This window comes from Acinonyx jubatus, chromosome C2, assembly GCF_027475565.1.
Source record: "Acinonyx jubatus isolate Ajub_Pintada_27869175 chromosome C2, VMU_Ajub_asm_v1.0, whole genome shotgun sequence".
In the NCBI taxonomy this organism is placed as follows: Eukaryota; Metazoa; Chordata; class Mammalia; order Carnivora; family Felidae; genus Acinonyx; species Acinonyx jubatus.
This window is the reverse complement of record NC_069384.1, coordinates 9,023,024-9,042,894: the sequence shown is the minus strand read 5'-3', so window position 1 is coordinate 9,042,894 and position 19,871 is coordinate 9,023,024. Positions and strand designations below refer to the sequence as shown.

Here is a 19,871-nt window from a genome sequence, read left to right as displayed (position 1 = left end):
GGAAAAGAATCGTGGGCTTACGTATTCTAAAGGCAGTATCTTTGACTTTATCTTCAGTTTATTTCTCTTAGAAAACTTAATTTCTACCTGTGTCTTGACAAGTCCTGTATTAGTACAAGGTCAGCAAATCTTGCTGTAAAAGGCCAGATAGTAAGTATTTTAGGCTTTGTGGGCCACATACAGTGTCTGTTATGTATTCTTTGTTTTGTTCACACCTTTAAAAATGCAAAACCATTCTTTGGCTGGATTTGGCTTATTGGCCAGTTTGTTGTTCCCTGGTGTGGCATAAAGAATTTACATGGTTAGGATGGTTCTTCGTGTTTCCTGGGATAAGGGGAGAAGGGAAAATAATATCTCATGTTTTGGGTTTGGCATGTTAAAAAAGCCCTTTTAAGATCACATTTTTTCCTTCCAACAGATTAATGCTGAACTCCTGTTTCGGACACCCACCGTGTCAAGTCAGAGCTTTTCTCCCGTGAAGGAAAGTGTTCCAAGAGGACATCTTTCAGAAGCGGCAAATACATATACAACAAGACTTCTAAACAACCATCGAGGTTCACCCCAGTCGGAACCCGAGAGCAACAAGTCAGTGGCTAAAATGCGCTTTTCCATTTGGGGAATGAATACTAAACAGAGCCTTCACTTGACATTGTGTGGCAATAATGCCCTTCTGAGAAGCTGTAGTGCCGTGCATGTAAGAAGTCTTAGGGATAAGTTAATTTGCTTTTTTGTCTAAACAAAACCCCCACCCCACTTATGCCACCTATTTAAAATAATTTTTAAAATATCAGTTGCATTCGTTGTGGGTTTGATTGAGTTTTCACCTCTTTCAAATTCTATATGGTATGAAAGTTCCTGCTTTTAGAATTACCAGTATTTAAGAAAAACATGAAGTAGTTAATAGTATATGACACTATAATGTCAGGTGTGACCTGTAAGTTCTTAGCTCGTGGCAAGCTGTGTATGTTGGATGAGTGGATGGAGAGGGAGAGAGAAAGAAATGTATGAGTGATACGTAAATTGAACAGTTAGGTCTCTTGACTGGTCAGGAAAGGCTTTGTAATGAGATACAGTACTTGGTTCCTGAAATTCTAAAAGCAGTTCTCTGTGCAGGTGGCCCATTCAGAGGGAATAGAATGAACACAGGTGAAGAAGAAAACAGGATACCAACAAACTAGGGCATCAGACTGACTGTATTATACTTGGTCTTTTGTTGGAAAACCAACATTGAAAGGAGGTTCTCTGAGATAGCGGGATGGGGTTTTCTGAGAGGTTTTATTGCCTTCATTAAATCCGCAGGGATTTTTGACCTCCAAAAAGATTAGAAAGTATTGCTTTTATGCGTATATACATCAGGAGGGCATGTTCTAAAATAGTTTGCTGTTTGTAGCCTACATTTTAGAGGCGTATTTGGGGGCTGGGTTGCTACTTAACTAAGAACTTGTGTGAATTTTTTTTTGTAACTAGTCTCCTTAATATTTTTGGCTTTTCTTCTTAAAGATGGTTCCAAACAAAGTAAGAAAAAACAAAATCTGTAAAGCTTACAGACAAAAGATAATGGAAGTTATTCTTTAAAGTGATTTATTCCATCCAAGTAGAAGAAGAGAATAGAAATTTTTCATTAATTTTTAAAGCCTGAAGAATTTGCAATTTGAGTTTGAGAAAAACAGAAGCTTTAAGAATAAAGCCAAAGACTGTGGAAAGGTGGTACCGAAACTGAATCTTAAGAAAGATAAATAGCAATTAGCCTGGTAAGAAAAATAGGGCAGCTCCCAGTTAAATGATTAACTCCATGGAAGCCCAGGCATGCTCTAAACTCGGAAGCATCGAGTACTTGTTAAGGTAGAAAATGGGTGAGTACAGGAGGCTTATTTGAGAGTTTAAGGAAGAGTCGTTCTCTAGACCTCTTCACAACCTGCCGAGTCTGTTGACGTGACTTCTCTGTCAGAAGGCAAGACATTTTCTTTTTGGGCCAGTTTCACTGCTGACAGTGGGGGGGAACCACTCTTCTGAAACAGGAGGGGTAAGGGAACATTTGAATACTAAATGGTAAGAAATCCCCCTTCCTTCTTCCCCTCTTCAGGCTCCCAAGAGAAAAGCCCTAGACGGTGCTGAGAGTTGGAGCACGCTTGGAATCACAGGGCCAGCCCTCACTGCTTCCATTCAGCCTCACTCTGAAACATAGAGATAGGCAGGGATCACCACATGTACCAACTGAAACAAAGGGAGTAGCAGAAACCTTTGGAATTTACTGGGAGGTGGGTAGGTGTTGAACAGACACATACTTAGAAAAGATAAGCAGGTAGAGGGTAGAAAAAGGAAAAGACAAGATACAGGAGGGCCAATGTCTCAATAAAGGAATTTCAGATTGGGAAATCGGAGAAAACAAAGGGGAGGAAGTAGCATGAGACTAACTTCCACCAAATACTCAGCAAAAATGTCTGGGGAAAGATCCATTCTGGGGCATCTGAGTGGTTCTGTCGGTTAAGCGTCTGACTTTGGCTCAGGTCATGATCTCACAATTGGTGAGTTCGAGCCCCACGTTGGGCTCTGTCCTGACAGTGTGGCGCCTAGAGCTTGCTTCGAGTTGTGTCTCCCTCTCTCTCTACCTCTCTCCTGCTCATACTGTCTCTCTCTCTCTCTTTCAAAAATGAATAAACGTAAAAGAAAAAAAAAGAAAAAGATCTATTCTAAGAAACATCATGAAATTTTAGAACACAAGGGAAAATAATTTTTTTCGGGAGGGGAAAACACAAGTTACCTGCTAAAAGATCAGGAATTAGAATGGCAGGAACACTGAATGGTACATGATCCTGGAATGATGCTTTATAAAAACCAAGCAGGCCATAAAATTGAGAAGTGAATAAAGATACTTTTCAGGATGTAAAGTTTTATATTTTTTGTGTCCTGTGTACCCTTTCTCAAGATTTTATTGGAGATTGTGCCCCCTTGCCATGAGAGAGTAAAGCCAAGCAGAAGAAGAACCTTTCTTGAGATGGAGAAATATGAGGGCTAACACATAGGACCCAAACAGCAAACCAGGACAGATATCACTCTAAGGGGGGAAAAAGACAATCAGTTGGAGGTAAATTCAAAGAAAACCAAGCTGATGAGCAAAATGAGGTGATTTTTACTGCAGGGGAAGTGGAAGGATAGGGTATGCTGGTTTAGTTGGTGTGGCTCCCCTCTGATCACTGAACACTGGTAAAAATTACAGTGAGCGAACGGGAATGGTGCAGAGCCGAGAGCTCGCTCGGATACAAAGAATAGACCTGGCTGGGTTGCGGAGCTCCGTTTTGGGCGTGGATACGTTGAAATGCCCAGAGGCATCAAATGAAGGGATGTTTGGCAGTATGTAGAGCTGGTACTTTAAAGCAGCCTCAGTAGTCTAATTGTTTCCTCCACTGCGTAAGGAGAAAATCCTCTTTACTTCATCAAATCATCGAGGAGTACTGTGTCATTTTTTTAAACGAGCACGGACATTTCTTAGAATTTTAAGATCGTTAGATTGCTTCAAGGTCATCTGTTTTGTTCATTTCTATATTGTAGAGTCTTATATTTTCTATATAAAATGTTTTCCAGCCTGAAACGGAGACTTTCTACTCGTTCGTCAATTCTGAACTCCAAGACTCGGAGATTGAGTAATCAAACATTTGAAAATTCAGCTTATAAAGATGATGACGATGAAGATGTCATCATCTTGGAAGAAAACAGTACTCCGAAACCTGCAGTAGATCATGATATTGAAGTGAAATCAGAACAGAGTCACATGGAGCACAGTGGCCTGCAGGTGGAGCCTGTGGCCGAGAAGGAGCCTTGTGGCCAGACTAGCTCATCGGGTGCCTCGTCATCCCGGTGTGATCAGGGAACTACTGCGGCCACCCAGACTGAAGTCCCGGGTGTAGTTGTTAAAAAGGAGGAAACCCTTGAAGATGACATAGATGCCAGAAATGACACGGCTGCGCTGCCCTCCTGTGTGGAAGCTGAAGGCAAAACACAGGACACCCAGGAAGCCTTTGATAAATCTGCGGCTGATGCTGGTTGCCAGTTAAATGAACTGAGAAATGAGCTGCTTCTAGTGACCCAAGAAAAAGAAAATTATAAGAGACAGTGTAATGCGTTCACTGACCAAATCAAAGGGTTACAACAGAGGATACTGGAACTGAACGACAAATACGTGAAGAAGGAGACGTGCCATCAGTCTACCGAAACTGATGCTGTGTTTTTACTTGAAAGTATTAATGGCAAATCTGAAAGTCCGGACCACGTGGTGTCTCAGTATCGGCAAGCTTTGGAAGAAATAGAAAGGCTGAAGAAACAGTGTAGTGCTCTGCAACACGTAAAGGCCGAGTGCAGTCAGTGTTCCAACAGTGAGAGCAAAAGTGAAGTGGACGAAATGGTTGTGCAGCTGGATGACGTGTTTAGACAGCTGGACAAGTGCACTGCGGAGAGGGACCAGTATAAAAGTGAGGTGAGTGTGTCAGCCAGCGTGGTAAGAGTCATGGGAGTCCCCGGGCATCTGAAGCATAAAGAGCTGTCAGTGGCTAGATTAGAATAGATTACGTAACAACCTGTTTATTGACTCTGCTACCCCACTGCTTCTCAGCTAGGGAGGCGGTCCTGGGGGGCATATGGACACGTGTGTTGAGGAGATGGGCATTACGGGAATTTTAACGTAGTGACAGGTATGGTAAATTTACTATAGGGTACTGGAAATTTCTAGATAATGAAGGATTGTCCTGCTCAGAATACCGTTCTCCTTCCCATTGAGGCACTCAGTTACTAAATATAGGGAACTTCACATCCATTATTAACAGGCCTTGCAAAAACCACACAAGGTGGATGATGTCCTCATTTTATAGAGACAGCCTGTATTAGTTACGATCGGGTCTGCCGGCAGGAGACGGAGACGAACATCCAACTGGCGGTTCCGCAGGCCTCAGAGACAGCAGGCTCCTACGTTGTTGCTTCGCTTCTCCGGATGCAGTTATGGTTGGAGTTGGCCCTCTGGGTCCAGTCCTCGTGTATCTACATTCCAAGCAGCAGGACAGAGGAGGGGTGTGGTCCCTGAAAGTCGCTTACGTTCCACCTGTCAGAACTTAGCCACCTGGCTAATGGGCGCCTTGGAACTGTAGTCTTTATTCAGGGGTTCCTTTACTGAAGGAGAAGGAGAAAAATGGTAGGTGTCAGGCGTCAAGTAGTAGCCTCTGTGTGTACTCTCCATTCAGATTTGGGTCGCTTCTTCCAAAAACAAGTATTTTACGTATCCTGTTAACGTGGCGTTTGAAAGAAGGGTTTTTCTGCGAAGATTTCAGAAACAGCAGTGTGCTGCTCTCCTGCCCCCTCTTCCTGGAAATAATGCGGACGTAACAGCTCATCTGAACATTCATCTTGATGTATTGGCTTGGAGCCAGATGACAAAATATATAAAAATCAATATAAGCTTTCTGTTGTAGCTTCCAGCTGGTGAGTGTGTGCAAGAAATGAGAGCCACTTTGGTATTGTTTCCAGTGTGACGAAATGTCGAGGTGACACCACACAGAGGAAGCTTTTTTTTTTCCTGTGGGTTTTTTGCCCTTTTTTGATGGTAATGTTCATCACTCAGGTTTTCTACGTGTCTTAGCTTAAATTTGCACTTTGGCATTAGTTCTAAATTTTACACTCAATAAATTTTTTTTTTGTCAGGTTGAATTATTGGAAATGGAAAAATCACAAATGCGTTCACAATGTGAAGAACTGAAAACTGAAATTGAACAATTAAAATCCACAAATCACCAGTTAGGAGCAGATGTTTCAACTTCAAGTAACATTGAGGAGTCTGTAAATTATACTGACGGGGAAAGGTAATAGTACACCAGGCATTCCTCTGGGGCGGCCCGCGTGGTTAGCGTGATATTTATTTGCAAGCACACATCAGACAGATACTGTTCAATCAAAAGAAGTACACATCCTCATCCTTCCCTTCTAGGAAAGAACAGTGGAAGTTCAGCTTAAGAGACACAGGAATTTGGAAGGAATAAATAAAGCGTGGGTGGTTGGTTAGAGTGGTTTGGAATGCTGTTTGGGGAAAAGTGGAAATTGAGTTAGCTATCACGGAAGAGGGTGGATTTGGCCATGACTAAAAGACAAGGGACTATTTCGTGAAACTTACTTTTTCACCTGGATTTCTTTTACTTTTGTTCTTGGCCCCATTTCTTTATGGTTTGCTGTCCTCATTTTACTCTGTGACCTCCCAATCTTAACTTTTAGGTAATCACAAAGTTACTAAAAACTGCCATAGTTCAGGTGGTTAGTAGGAAGAAGTCTTCTGTGAAAATAAGAAAATAGTAAATGAACGGTTACCCTATGGGCTTGGGGTTTTGTTTCAGTGCTGAGAGTAGGGGAGGCAGACGTTCAGGTGGGCGAGGGTGATGGTGCTGCTGATGTGTTGATGTCTTACCATCTGAAAGTAGCCGTTAAGGGCCCAAACTGGGCAACTCTTCCTGCTAATATAGGATGACTGCAGACTGAAAAGGCACTGTCGAGAAATGATCTCCCGCCATCGTCTCTTGATATCAGTTATATTATTACCTTGTTTTTTAACTTAAGTTTTTGAAGGATTTCAGTAAATCTGTTCATACACATGGAGCAGAGCAGTACAGAAAAGCCTGGAGGGCTAAGGCTCAGAAGCGATGTTTCTGGGAACCCCAGGCATCTGTGGTGCTTGTAGAAATGCAGATCCTTGGACTGCAGTGTACTTTATTTAATTGGAAACTTTTTTCTTAATGTTTATTTATTGTCCAGAGAGAGAGAGAGAGACAGAGAGAGAGAAAGAGAATCCCAATTAGGCTTCGTGCTGTTAGCACAGAGCCTGATGCGGGACTTGAACTCATGAACCGTGAGATCATGACCTGAACCGTAATCAAAGAGTCGGACGCTTACTGAGCCATCCAGGCGCCCCTAAACTTTTGGAAACTTTTTTAGAAATTTTTAAACAATCTCTAAGATGGTTCTCTTGCACACTGATCTTTGAGTAACTGATGATCTTTGATCTTTTATTTTTTATTTACTTTTTTTTTAACTGATCTTTTAAACCTGTGCTTTCCAAAATAGTATAGGTATATACTACTTGAAATTTAGCTAGTCTGAATTGAGATGTGCTTTAAGTATAGAATAAAAAATAAAATTTTGGGGTGCCTGGGTGGCTCAGTCGGTTGAGCGACCGACTTCGGCTCAGGTCATGATCTCGTGGTTTGTGAGTTCGAGCCCCGTGTCGGACTCTGTGCTGACAGCTCAGAGTCTGGAGCCTGCTTCTGATTCTGTGTCTCCCTCTCTCTCTGCCCCTCCCCCACTCATGCTCTGTCTCTCTCTGTCTCAGAAATAAATAAACATAAATAAATAAAATAAAATTTTGAAGCTTTAGTATGAAAAAGGAAAAGGATGTAAAATACCTCATTAATAACATATTTTGAGGGGTGCCTGGGCAGCTCAGTTGGTTGTGTGTCCAACTTCAGCTCAGGGTGTGATCTCACAGTTCATGAGTTCAAGCCCCATGTTGGGTTTGCTGCTGTCATTGTGGAGCCTGCTTCAAATCTTCTGTCCCTCCTCTCTATCTGCCCCACTCCCCCACCCCCTGCTCACGCTCACTGTCCCCAAAACAAAATAAACATCAAAAAAAAAATGTGCTTTGATTATGTGATGAAATAATATTTTAGTTACATTGGGTTACATGTATAACTACAGTTAAGTTTACAGTCGCATTTTACTTTTTACTTTGGCTATTTGAACATTTTAAATTGCGTATGGAGTTCAGAATCTTTCTCTTGGACACTGCTGTTCTGTACACTAAAAATAAGAATCTGTGGCATGTCCGGTGGACAGGAGGAATCAGCCAGGGACGATCAAAAGACTTAAAGAAAAGGACATGTAAGGGGTCACTGGGTCCTACTAGTCTTTTGCCAACTTTTCATGTAGATAAAAAGTTGTGGTTATGGTAAAGAGGATATTCTTGGTAAGGATATAGAATGGTTAATAACTTCTGAAAAGCAAAGCAGAAACGCGTTTGAACCATGGGCCTCCGATCGAAGATGAGTGGGGAAGCTTGGACAAAAAATGGCTGGCGTGGGAATGATGTAAAATTTTTTCTAAGGACCAACAGAACCTTACCCTGTAAGCTCACAAAACGTGCTTAAAATCACATTTCTGTGCATTGTCAACCCAAGGATGAGTATCTTGACTCTTCAGAGATTTCCACCTTAGGTCAGTATCTTAAGTAAATGTGGGCTGCCTTCATTTGGGAGGGGGAGGGGGACAGAATAAGAGCAACTGTAACATTCAGGCCCTTGGTTTCACTCAGTCTTTTGAAGCAAAGGCTGCTGAATAATTGTAGGTATTTAAAGTCTAGGATGTTGATATTCAGATATGTGTATTTCATTTGGAAGGAATGATAATGATCATCTAATCCAGAGATTCCCAGTATTTTTAGCAAAACACCATTCCCTATAAATGCATAGTAAAATGGGCAGCCTGTGAACTTTAGCGTATGAAAGGTCCAGGGAGGTCCTGCATCTAAAAAAACTTGTTTAACATTATTTAGCCCAAAGTTTTGTGAGCTTATGACCCCTTGAAGCACTTCCTTTTCCTCTTACACAAGGACGGTATCTCATAGAAATGTTTTAGAGAACAAATCCGTTTTTATTTTCCTCACAAGCTGAAATTCAGAGATGCATTCTTTTTTTTTTTTTTAAGTTTATTTATTTATTTTTGAGAGCGAGAGAGAGGGGGCACGATCTGGGGAAGGGCAGGGAGAATCCCAAGCAGAGAGCCCCCCTTGACGAGGGGCTGGATCTCACCAGCCCTGAGATCATGACCTGAACTGAAATCAAGAGTCAGTTGCTTAACTGACTGAGCCACCCAGGTGCCCCCAAAGAGATGCATTCTTATTCTTAGACCAGCGTTCTCACTAGTATACCCCTACTGTTTTCCAGGTGATAATATTTTATATTATAAGTAATATCTTGCAATTAAATGTATTTCACCAGTCCATGTTTTCTTCAGTTGCAAATTAAAATCGTATCAGTTGGAACCAGAGCCACTAGTTTTATGAAACACTCTACTTACCAAGAGATGAGTACTTACGTATTAAATTATTAAGTTAAGCGACTTCATGTATCACTTAAATTTTAGGCTCTATGTGAATATTAAACTGTGGTAGGACGTTCATCTAATAGATTTAATATTTCTATTTGCAGCCTCAAACTTCGATCTCTTCGAGTTAACGTAGGACAGCTGTTGGCCATGATTGTACCTGATCTCGATCTTCAGCAAGTGAATTACGATGTTGACGTGGTTGATGAAATTTTAGGGCAAGTTGTCGAACAAATGAGTGAAATCAGTAGTACCTAAGGTATATTTTATGTGAGATAATAAAAATATTTGCTTAATCTTTTTGGTTGTACAGCTTTCAAAATGTAAACAATTTTGTTTTATAGATATGATAGGTAACAGACTGAAGAACCATAATCTCTACTGTATTCTATGCATTCAAGTGTGGTCACAAATACTGTGGACACATTATCACACCTTTTGAAATGCCCGTGAATCATTGGTACTGAGCAGCTGAATAGCTAACTCAAGATTCGGTTTTGAAATGTAAATATTTGTAATTAAGTCTGCACATATTTTTTTATTCCCCTAGAGGACTTCAGTGTTTTTCGCCAAGAGCTCTTCAGGTTGCCCCTAGCCTTTGTGCAATCTTTTCTGGTTCCCAAAGTATTTTTCTCTGAAACGAGGGCTGTGCCATACTACAGATGGAAATGTTACCTTTGGTTTTCTTACAGAGAAGTTTAAACAGGATTTTTAAAAAATGGAATTATACTCCTGATAAGAGAAGTTGTAAGTGAATTGACCCGTAATGTTTCTTTTCTATAAATTCTTATCTCCTGAAATATTTTATTCATGGAAATAAGGTAAGCAGAAACTCTCCATCCATTTTGCCAGGATTTTCCTTGTGTCAGGACTGCCAATCATGGTTAAATGCAGTGTTTTTATAGAACAAAGAAATGATCTTTAGTATAAAAAAGTTTCAAAAATATTAAATGTCCCACCACATTTACTTTGAAGCCCATTTTTGGCTGCCTAGTCAGCATGGAGTGGGCACAATAATTGTTGAATATTTCTTTTTGTGAAATTTCCTGTACAGCCTTATGTAGGATTACTACAGGTTAATGAGAGTTGAGGAAGACAATCTTTCTCAAACAGAACAGCATACCTTTCATTATATTACAGACCTAGGTGTTTTGTATGTCTTGGAGGTAAGCAGAAAACTACCCTAGGATTATAAGTATTACATGCCATAAAAATTAATGCTTTATTGGTCCCATGTTTGTGCAATTTTAAAGAGATGGCTTTCTATTAAGTATAACTATGTATATATTAATTAAGAATTGTATTTTCCACAACGGAAATGTGCATTATTTTTTTTCAAAGTTTTATCATTGCTATTTATTTTTACTTTTGTTTCTGAACACTCAATACATGTTTCTTTTGTATGTATGCTTAATTACATGTCTTTCATATACAATATTAAATTTTTACTGTACATTAACTTCTAAAAAAAAAGCAAATAAATGAAAGTTGTTTTTATTTGCTTGATAAAGTAATTGAAAGTGTATTTTTGGTATGAAGCTGGTTTTCTGTCCTAATTGTATCTGCCCAAATTTTAAAATATCTTGTAATAAAGTAAATATATATATATATATATATATATATATATATATATGATAGCTAACTCTTCAGATACTACTTTTAAAGAATTCTATATTCAAATTATATTTTGGAAACTAAAACTCATTGAAGACCCTCAAGTTGAGCTCATTTTACTATATTAATTACAAGTTCTGTTTAGGAGACTAAGACTGTTTCCATTAAGACTCTAAAGACTGAGCTCATCTTGAGAGAATGCGTGAGTGCGTGCGTGTGTATGTGTATTTTACACTCGAGAAGAGACTTTTTCCTCTGTAAATCATTTAGGCTAAAGAAATCTTGCTTAAGTGATAGCAATGTAGAGCATGTCTAAGTTTGTGAATATTTATGTAGCAGTTCTTTCTGGAATTTGCTATTTTCCCCTTCTTTGGGTCAGCTATATTCTTGCAAAAATAAATATTTTATATGGCTGTTATCTTGCTTAATGGGAAAGTTAGGCATAGGATTAGTAAATTTGCTTGCTAAATTGGTTCTTTGGAAGTACTTACATATATTTCGCCTTTTAAGCAAATATTGCCAGGATACAATTCTTTGAAAATGTAGCTAACAAAATTTAACAAAACAACAACATGGGTTTTCATGTATATATCATATTTAGGTAGAGGTATCTGTCTTCTGTTGTTAAGTTAAATTTGTAAAAGGCTAATGTGGGAGGACAGTGGTGTTTAAACTAGTTACTACTGTAAAACAAAAACAGTATGAGGAAGTAAACCAGCACAGTCCACAATCCCTATAAACAGGACCCGCTTTAATTAGCTAAGTGTTCACACAGCAGGACTGGTGTGTGGCATATCAATGTGTTTTTTATTTGGGCCTCAAATTCCTAATGTGGGCGGTACTGCTGGTGACTCTGCCCATGGTCTCAAGACACTTAATTCTTGTAATCAGCAGCTCGTTAGGTCATTATTTGTCATTGAAGAATAATTAAATACCTCTGGTGGTTCTCACCCCTCCCCCCCCAGGTGCATATTAGAATCACCTGGGGAGTTTTTAGAAATCCCAATGCAAGGATGCACCCCATACTAATTCAGAGTCTGGGTTTGGGCCCAGATATCAGGTTTGTTTTTTGTGTTTTTTGGTTTTTTAAGGCCTCTCTGTGTGCCGTCAGAACTGAGAACCATTGATCTATACCTTCCTGTGGTGAGTGTTTACAGGTGTTGAACTCAGTTCGTTCCTGAAACAAACTCAGGATTGGCAGGGCTACCTTCTCACTGGGGCGAGCCAGGAGGGAGAAAAAGAAGCAGAGATGACGCCCAAGTTAGAAATGTAAATGGAACAGAATGGGATCAAGTGGAAAGGCTTTTACCCACTGCTTCCCCAAAGTTAACCACGGTTGCTTTTTGTAGGTCCTTCCAGAAAATATTAGCTGCATACGTATACACATTCATATATATGCATTCAGTTTATATTAAATTTTTATATCTTTATATTTGATTATATATTTGTATCTCAAGTTTACACAAAGATGGTACACCAGATAATTGGTACCTTAACATTTCCATGTTACTTTTTTGAATAGGTTTGGTAACATTCTGTGATCTGCATATGCTCCTAATGCTCATTTATTTCTCATGTTTTGACATTACAGAATATACTGTGGAAGTTAATACACACCACACACACTTTTATAAGTATACCCAGAGTGTAAATTCTTTGCAGTGAATATTGATAGGTCAAAGAGTGTATGCTATGTAACTTTTAATAAATGTTACCATCCAAAAAGGAATTTAAACTCCTATGAAAAATAAATGTATAAGTGTGTTTTTTTCCCTCTCTTTCCTCATCAAACTTAAATCTGGTCTGTGAAAAAATGACAGCTTGCATTGTCTCAGGTTGAACATGCTCTCGTATGTTTTATTGACCATTGTAATTTCTTTTCCTGCATACTACGGCATATTGTTTGACCATTCTTTTCTGTTGGGCTCTTTGTTTTACCGCTTTGAAAACTTTTTTTTTTCAGTGTGTGTTTATTTTTGAGAGAGAGACCGCACACATGCATGGAGGTGGGGGGCAGAGAGAGAGGGTTAAAGAAGTGGTTTTTACAAAAGCTAAAAGCCTGGTTAATGTGGCCACAGACACCACCCAGACAGCTAACTTTTGGAAAATCCACAGTAGGCTAAATCTTATTTTGTACAGGGTCTCCTAAACCCTCACTGGGGGGAGTGACAGACACACTGGATGGCCACAGCTCAAAAAAGAATGCCATTAATACCCACTTGGTGTAAAGAAAGACATCTATGTGTATGATGTTTAGAATTAAATTTCGTGATCACAAAGTTAATTTCCATATTCTGGCCTGTAGGGAGAAAGTCAAGACCAAAGGAGACAGAGTATTGGTAAATCAAGCCATTCAGATAAGGTGAAGGTATTAAATGAGCCCAGTCACAGAGGATGAATGAGCGGTTCTAAAACTGGCATGTGGATCAAAAATACTAACTCGTTAAGGTTTTTTTGTTTTTTTTGTTTTTTTTCTGCAGAAAAATACACATAAAATTTGTCATTTAACGATTTGTTAAATGTATGAGTTGCATTAAGTACATTCACTGTACTCCCACCCCCGGTAACACCTATTTTCTACCTCTGAATTTGCTTATTCTAGGTATCTCATATCAGTGGAATCAAAAATTTGTCTTTTTGTGTCTGGCTTATTTCACTTTGCATAACCTTTTAAAGGTTCGTCCTTGTTGTTGCATATATCAATTTCATTCCTGTTTATGGCTGAATAGTCCATTGTATGTACGTACCACATTTTGATACCCATTTATCTGTCTATGGACATTTGTGGTGGTTTCTTTCACCTTTTTACTATGAAGAAGAATGCTGCTCTGGACATTGTTTCCTAAGTATCTACTTGAGTCCTTGCTTTCAGTTCTTTGGGATAACATACCTAAGAGTGGAATTGACGAATTATGTGGTAATTATGCAGGTGTTTGAGGAATTGCCAAACTATTTTCACAAAGACACACCGTTTCACATAATAGCCAGCAGTGCAGAAGTGTTCCAATTTTTTCACATCCTCTACAACACTGTAGTTTTCTGAGTTTTTTGTTTTTTTAATTAGCCATCTAATGAGGGTGAGGGGTTATTGTGGTTTTGATTTGCATTTCTCTAATGGCTAGTGATGTTAAGCTTTTTTCATGTGTTTACTGGCCAATTTGTATATTTTTGGAGAAATACCTGTTCACGTCTTTTGCCCATTTTTACTTTGGGTTGTTTATATTTTGATATTGATTTGCAGGATATGATTTTTTTTTTAATTCTGGATATTACTCCTTATCAGATATATGATTTGCCAGTATTTTCTCCCATTCTATGTGTTGTCTTTCCACTCTTGAGTTTTTAATTTTGGTGAAGTTGAATTTATTTTCTTGCCTGTGCTTTTGGCATCATACCCAAGAAACCCTTGACTAATCCAATGTCATGAAGATTTTCTTCTGAGAGTTTTGTAGTTTTAGTTCTTACATTGACATCTCTAATCCATTTTGAATTAGTTTTTGCATATGGTGTAAGATTCCAACTTCGTTCTTGTGCATGTGGGCATCCAGTTTTTCCAGTAACATTTTTTGAAGAAGACTATCTTTTCCCCATTGAATAGTCTTCTCATCTTTGTCAAAAATCGATTGACCACATAAGTGAGGGTTTATTTCTGGGCTCTGTATTCCATTGGTTTGTATGTCCTTATGCCAGAACCACAGTATTTTAATTACTGTAACTTTCCAGTAAGGTCTGAAGTCAGGAGGTGTGAGTTCTCCAACTTTGTCCTTACTCAAGTTTGTTTTAGCAATTCAGGGTCTCTTGAGATACCACATGAATTTTAGGACAGAGTTTTCTATTTCTGCAAAAAATGCCATTGGAATTCTGATAGGAATTGCATTAAATCTGTGGGTTATTTGGGGTGGCATTGACATCTTAACAATATCAAATCTTCCAGTCCATGAACATGGGATGTCTTGCCATTTATTTGTCGTCTTTAATTTCAGCAGTATATTTTTTTTGTACAAGTCTTTCATTTCCTTAAGTTTATTGCTAAGCATTTTTTTTTCTTTCTGATGCTATTATAAATGGAATTGTTTTCTCAATTTCCTCTCCAAAAGTTCATTGTTAGCATTTAGAAATGCAACTGATTTTTATGTGTTTTTTTTGTAACCTGCAACTTTGCTGAATTCATTTGTTAGCCTGAACAGGTTTGGGGGACAGGGGAACTCTTTAGGATATTCTACATATAAAATCATGTCATCTGCACAAAGATAACTTGATTTCTTTCTAATTTAGATGTCTTTTATTTCTTTTTCTTGCTCAATTGATCTGGCTGGAACTGCCAATACTGTGTTGAACAGAAGTGGTAAAATTAGACATCCTTGTCTTATTCCTGACCTTTGGGGGAAAGCTTTCACCACTAAGAATGGCATTCTTTAGCTATGGCTTTTCATATATTATGGCTATCATTGAGGAAGTTTTCTTCTATTCCTAGCTTATTGTTGTTTTTTATTTTTAATCATGAAAGTGTGTTGAGTTTTGTCAAATGCTTTTTCTGCAGCAACCGAGATGATCGTGTTGTTTTGTCCCCTTTCACCCTATTAATGTGGATTAAGTTGATTTTTGCATGTTGACCCATTCTAGCATTCCAGGAATACCGTTTGTTCATGGTGTATAATCCTTTCAGTATGTTGCTGAATTAGTTGTTGGTAGTATTTTGTTGAGGTGTTCTTGTTTTTGCATCAAAATTCATCTTGGCCTGTATTTTTCTTGTACGGTTTGTCTGGCTTTGGTATCAGGGTAATGAGTGAGTTAGGAAGTGTTTCCTCCTCTTTACTTTTTTGGAAGAGTTTGAGAAGGATTGGTGTTAATTTTTCAGTAAATCTTTGATAGAATTCATTAGTGAATCTATCTATCCAGGGCTTTTCTTTGTTGGGAGGTTTTTGATTATTGAGTCAATTTTCTTAGTAGTTTTAAGTATTCATATTTTCTATTTCTTCATGATTAAATTTTAATACGTTGTATGTTTCTAGGAATTTGACCATTAATACAGGTTATCTATCCAGTTTGCTGGCATGCAGTTGTCCATCGTATTCTCTTTTTATTCCATAAAATAATCCTTTTTATTTTCAGTAGTAATGCCCCTTTCTTTTCTGAGTTTAGTAATTTCAGTATTCTTTATTTTCTTGGTCAATCTAGCTAAAAGTTTGTCAGTTTTGTTGATCTTTTTAAAGGACCAACTTTTGGTTTTTACTTTCTCTTTATTGTTTTCCTGTTTTTTTATTGTCCTTCCCAAAGTTTTTTTTTTTTTTTTTAATGTTGATTTATTTTTGAGAGAAAGAGCGCGAGTGGGGGAGGAGCGGAGAGAGAGGGAGACACAGAAACCGAAGAAGGCTCTAGGCTCTGGGCTGTCAGCACAAAGCCTGACGCAGGGCTCAAACTCACGAACTGTGAGATCATGACCTGTGCCGAAGTCAGACACTTAACCCACTGAGCTACCTAAGTGCCCCACCCCTCCCCAATTTAAAGCAAATTCTAAACATATAATGTCATCTGTAAATAATTTAGTATTATCTCTAATTTTTATCTCTATCTCTAATTTTCTCTCTGATTATCTCTAAAATTATCTCATTTTAATGAAAATGTTTCATTTAGATCTTATTATTTTTGTAAAGAATATTCTAATTTCTTTAATGTTTATTTTTGAGAGAGAAAGACAGTGTGAGCAGGGGAGGGGCAGAGAGAGGGAGGCACAGAATCTGAAGCAGGCTCCAGGCTCTGAGCTGTCAGCACAGAGCCAGCTGTATGCAAGGTTTGAACCCACTAATGGTGAGATCATGACCTGAGCCGAAGTTGGATGCTTAACTGACAGAGTCACCCCGGCACCCCTCATTTTAGATTAAAATTTTTTTTATTTTTTAAAATATTTATTTAAAAATAATTTTTTTTGAGAAGTTTTTTGAGAGAGGCGAGCAGGAGAAGGGCAGAGAGAGAGGGAGTCACAGAATCCCAAGCAGGCCCCAGGCTCTGAGCTGTCAGCACAGATCCCAACCTGGGGCTCGAACTTAGGAACTGCAAGATCATGACCTGAGCTTAAGTCGAACACTTAACCAACTGAACCCAGGTGCCCCTCATTTTAGATTTTAAATATGAGGATTTTAAACCACAAAGTATTGTTACACCTTAAAATTTAAAAATTCTTTAATATCAAATCTAGTCCAGTGTTCAAATGTCTTTAATCGTTTTCTAATTACTTTTCCAGGTGGTTGTTCAAATTGGAATCTGAACAAAATCTACAAGTTGCATTTGGTTCAAATGTCTCTGAGGTTTCTTTGAATCCGCAGGTTCTTCCTCTGTTTTCTTACTTTTTAGTTGTTGAAAAAACCAGAACAGTTTTCTTTGAGAATTTCCCTCATTTTTGGTATCATTTAATTCTTAGAAAAATCTTTCTCTTGTATTCCTATAAGCTGGTAGTTAGATCTGTAAAGTTAATTAGATTCAAGTTCTTTGGTTTTGTTTCGCTTTGTTTGGAAGAATCTTTAGGTGGTACTGCTTTCTTTGTGCTGCATCACATCAGGAGGAACATTCTTATATCCATCCCCTTTTAATATATTGAGGTTAATTAGTTGAATTTAGGTGTTGTCCTCTTAAACCATCCTTTATAAAGTTTCCTATCAATCTTCACCTAATAATTTTACCATCCTGTAATAATCACACCTAGATTCATTATTTTATTAGGAGTTGTGAAAAGGTGATACTCAGATTTTATCATTACTTCTGAATTGTGGGACATCTAAAAAGAAACCCATTTAGTTAATCCTGAGGCATATAGCTCATATAGAACAGGCAGGATAGATGTTTGGCTTATGCTTTGTTTCCCAAAGGTAACCAATGAGGCTTTTTGTTGTTGTTAATATTATAAGCTTGTAAACTTTAGCGTTCAATGTGTTTCTATCCACTGTGACAATTTTCCGATGTTAAATTGTCTGACTTCGGCTAGAGGTCTTCATATTGGCCCCCATGTCCTTATTACACAATCCTAGGAGTGTTTGATGATTTTCTTGTTTTCTGGTATAATAAAGTATTTCAGGCTCATCTAATACATTTTCTGTTCCAGACCTGGAAACAGCCATTCCTTCAGGGAACTGTGGTTCTTTTCATAGGGAATGCTATTTAGAGACCATAATCGAGGCACAGACCTACTCATTGCTTCTTGTTTGGATATTTCTTCTACGTCTTTTTAGTGGACTGAGCTAGGAAATCCTTTCTCTTTCTTTCTTCTTTTTTTTTTAAAGACAAAATATATATTGAATATGTACCGATACTGCCAATTTAAAGAATCTGTCTTCTTAGATTTTATATATCTAGATTTCTAGTCTTTTCTCTCTTGCTGGACATCTCAGTTCCTAACCACATAACATAATTAAGTTTAAGCTTTCTTTGGGATAGTATCACATTTCTGTGTTTGCCAATCAGTTGAAGTAATTCCTTCTTGTGCTTATCATAATGCTTCTTCATCCATGATGCTGCAGTATTTCCTTTTGGTCTCTGAATAGAATTCTATTGTGTGAATATCGCACAGTTTGTTTACCTTTTTTTTCAATTGATGGATATTTGGGATCTTTCCAGTTTGGGCCATTATGAACAAAGCTGCTATAAACATTCTCCTGCAAGTCTGCTTTCATTTTTTCTTACATATACACCAAGAGTGGAATTGCTGGGCCACAGGGTAGACCTGTCTTTGACTTTTTTTTTAATTAATTACTTTTTAAAAATATTTATTTTTGAGAGACAGAGCGCTAGTAGGGGAGGAGCAGAGAGAGAGACAGAGAGAGAGAGAGAGAATCTGAAGCAGGCTCCAGGCTGAGCTGTCAACACAGAGCCCGACACAGGGCACAAATCCATGAACTGTGAGATCACGACCTGAGCCAAAGTTGGCCGCTTAACTGACTGAGTCCCCCAGTCACCCCTTTATTTTTTTTAACATTTATTCATTTTTGAGAGACAGAGCATGAGTGGGGGAAGGGCAGAGAGGGAGAGAGGGCAGAGAGAATCTGAAGCAGGCTCCAGGCTCTGAGCTGTCAGCACAGAGCCCGACGTGGGGCTCTAACCCACTAGCGGTGAGATCATGACCTGAGCCAAAGTTGGACACTTAACTAGCTGAGCCACCCAGGCACCCAAGACATATCTTTGAGTTAAATTACTGAACAGTGTCCTAAAGTATTTGTATCTTGGTTCAGGCTAATATAACAAAGATACCATGGACTGGGTGGCTTAAATAACAAACATTTATTTCTCACAGTTCTGGAGGTGAGGAATTCTAAAATCAAGGCACCAGCAGATCTGGTGTATTGTGAGGGTACTCTTCCCAGTCTGCAGATGGCTGTGTCCTCTGTGATGGAGACCTGGGATAGGGTGGGGGTGGGGAGGGGAGAGAGTAGGAGTGGGCATGCCTGAGCTCTCACCAATCCCATGATGGGGGCTCCACCCCCGTGACCTCATCTAAACCTTCTTACCTCCTTAAACTCCCAAATGTAGACACCACATTGGGGATTAAGGCTGCAACATACGAATTTTGGCAGGGGGTGGGGGTACACATTCATTCTACAGCCCTTTGTATCATTTTACACTTCCACTAGCAGTGTGCTAGAGGTTCTGTGCATTCAATTTCTCTCTCCTTTTCTAGTTTTCCTCTTTTTATTCTGATAAAATATGCTTAATATCTTTTCCTAACCCTGCATTGAACTTCCAATTTCTGATGTTAAATTTTAGTGCACTTCTATTTCCTATCATTTAATAATGTTTTATTAGAACATCCTCTGACTTTAGATTTTTATTCCAGAGTATTCGTATTTAGAAAAGGGAATGATAGTAAAGTACATTCAGAGAAGTCTTTGTTTTTGAGGGCAGATTAAGATTTACTCCCTTTAGGGTTGCCTGGGCGGCTCCGTCAGTTAGGCGTTTGACTCTTGATTTTGGCTCAGGTCATGATCTAACGGTTTTTGGGATCGAGCCCTGAGTCTGGCTGTGTGCCGACAGTGGGGAGCCTGCTTGGGATTCTCTCTCTGCCCCCTTCCTCCCCCTCCTGCTCTTGCAAAATAAATAAACAAACTTAAAAAAAAAAAAGATTTATTCCCTTTATATAAATTTTC

General features: G+C 38.7%; 1 protein-coding gene across 2 annotated transcripts in view; it reads left to right on the top strand.

Annotated features, from left to right (window-relative positions):
- MORC3 (MORC family CW-type zinc finger 3) overlaps positions 1–12,469 on the top strand; it is a 41,725-nt gene extending 29,256 nt beyond the window's left edge. For both annotated transcript variants that reach the window (XM_053220578.1, XM_027041639.2), the window contains 4 exons: positions 419–585; positions 3,583–4,471; positions 5,686–5,843; positions 9,231–12,469. In XM_053220578.1, coding sequence (XP_053076553.1) covers positions 419–585; positions 3,583–4,471; positions 5,686–5,843; positions 9,231–9,384 — 1,368 coding nt within the window. In that variant the 3' untranslated portion in view covers positions 9,385–12,469. The remainder of the gene's footprint in view (positions 1–418; positions 586–3,582; positions 4,472–5,685; positions 5,844–9,230) is intronic.
- Positions 12,470–19,871: the final 7,402 nt, after the last annotated feature.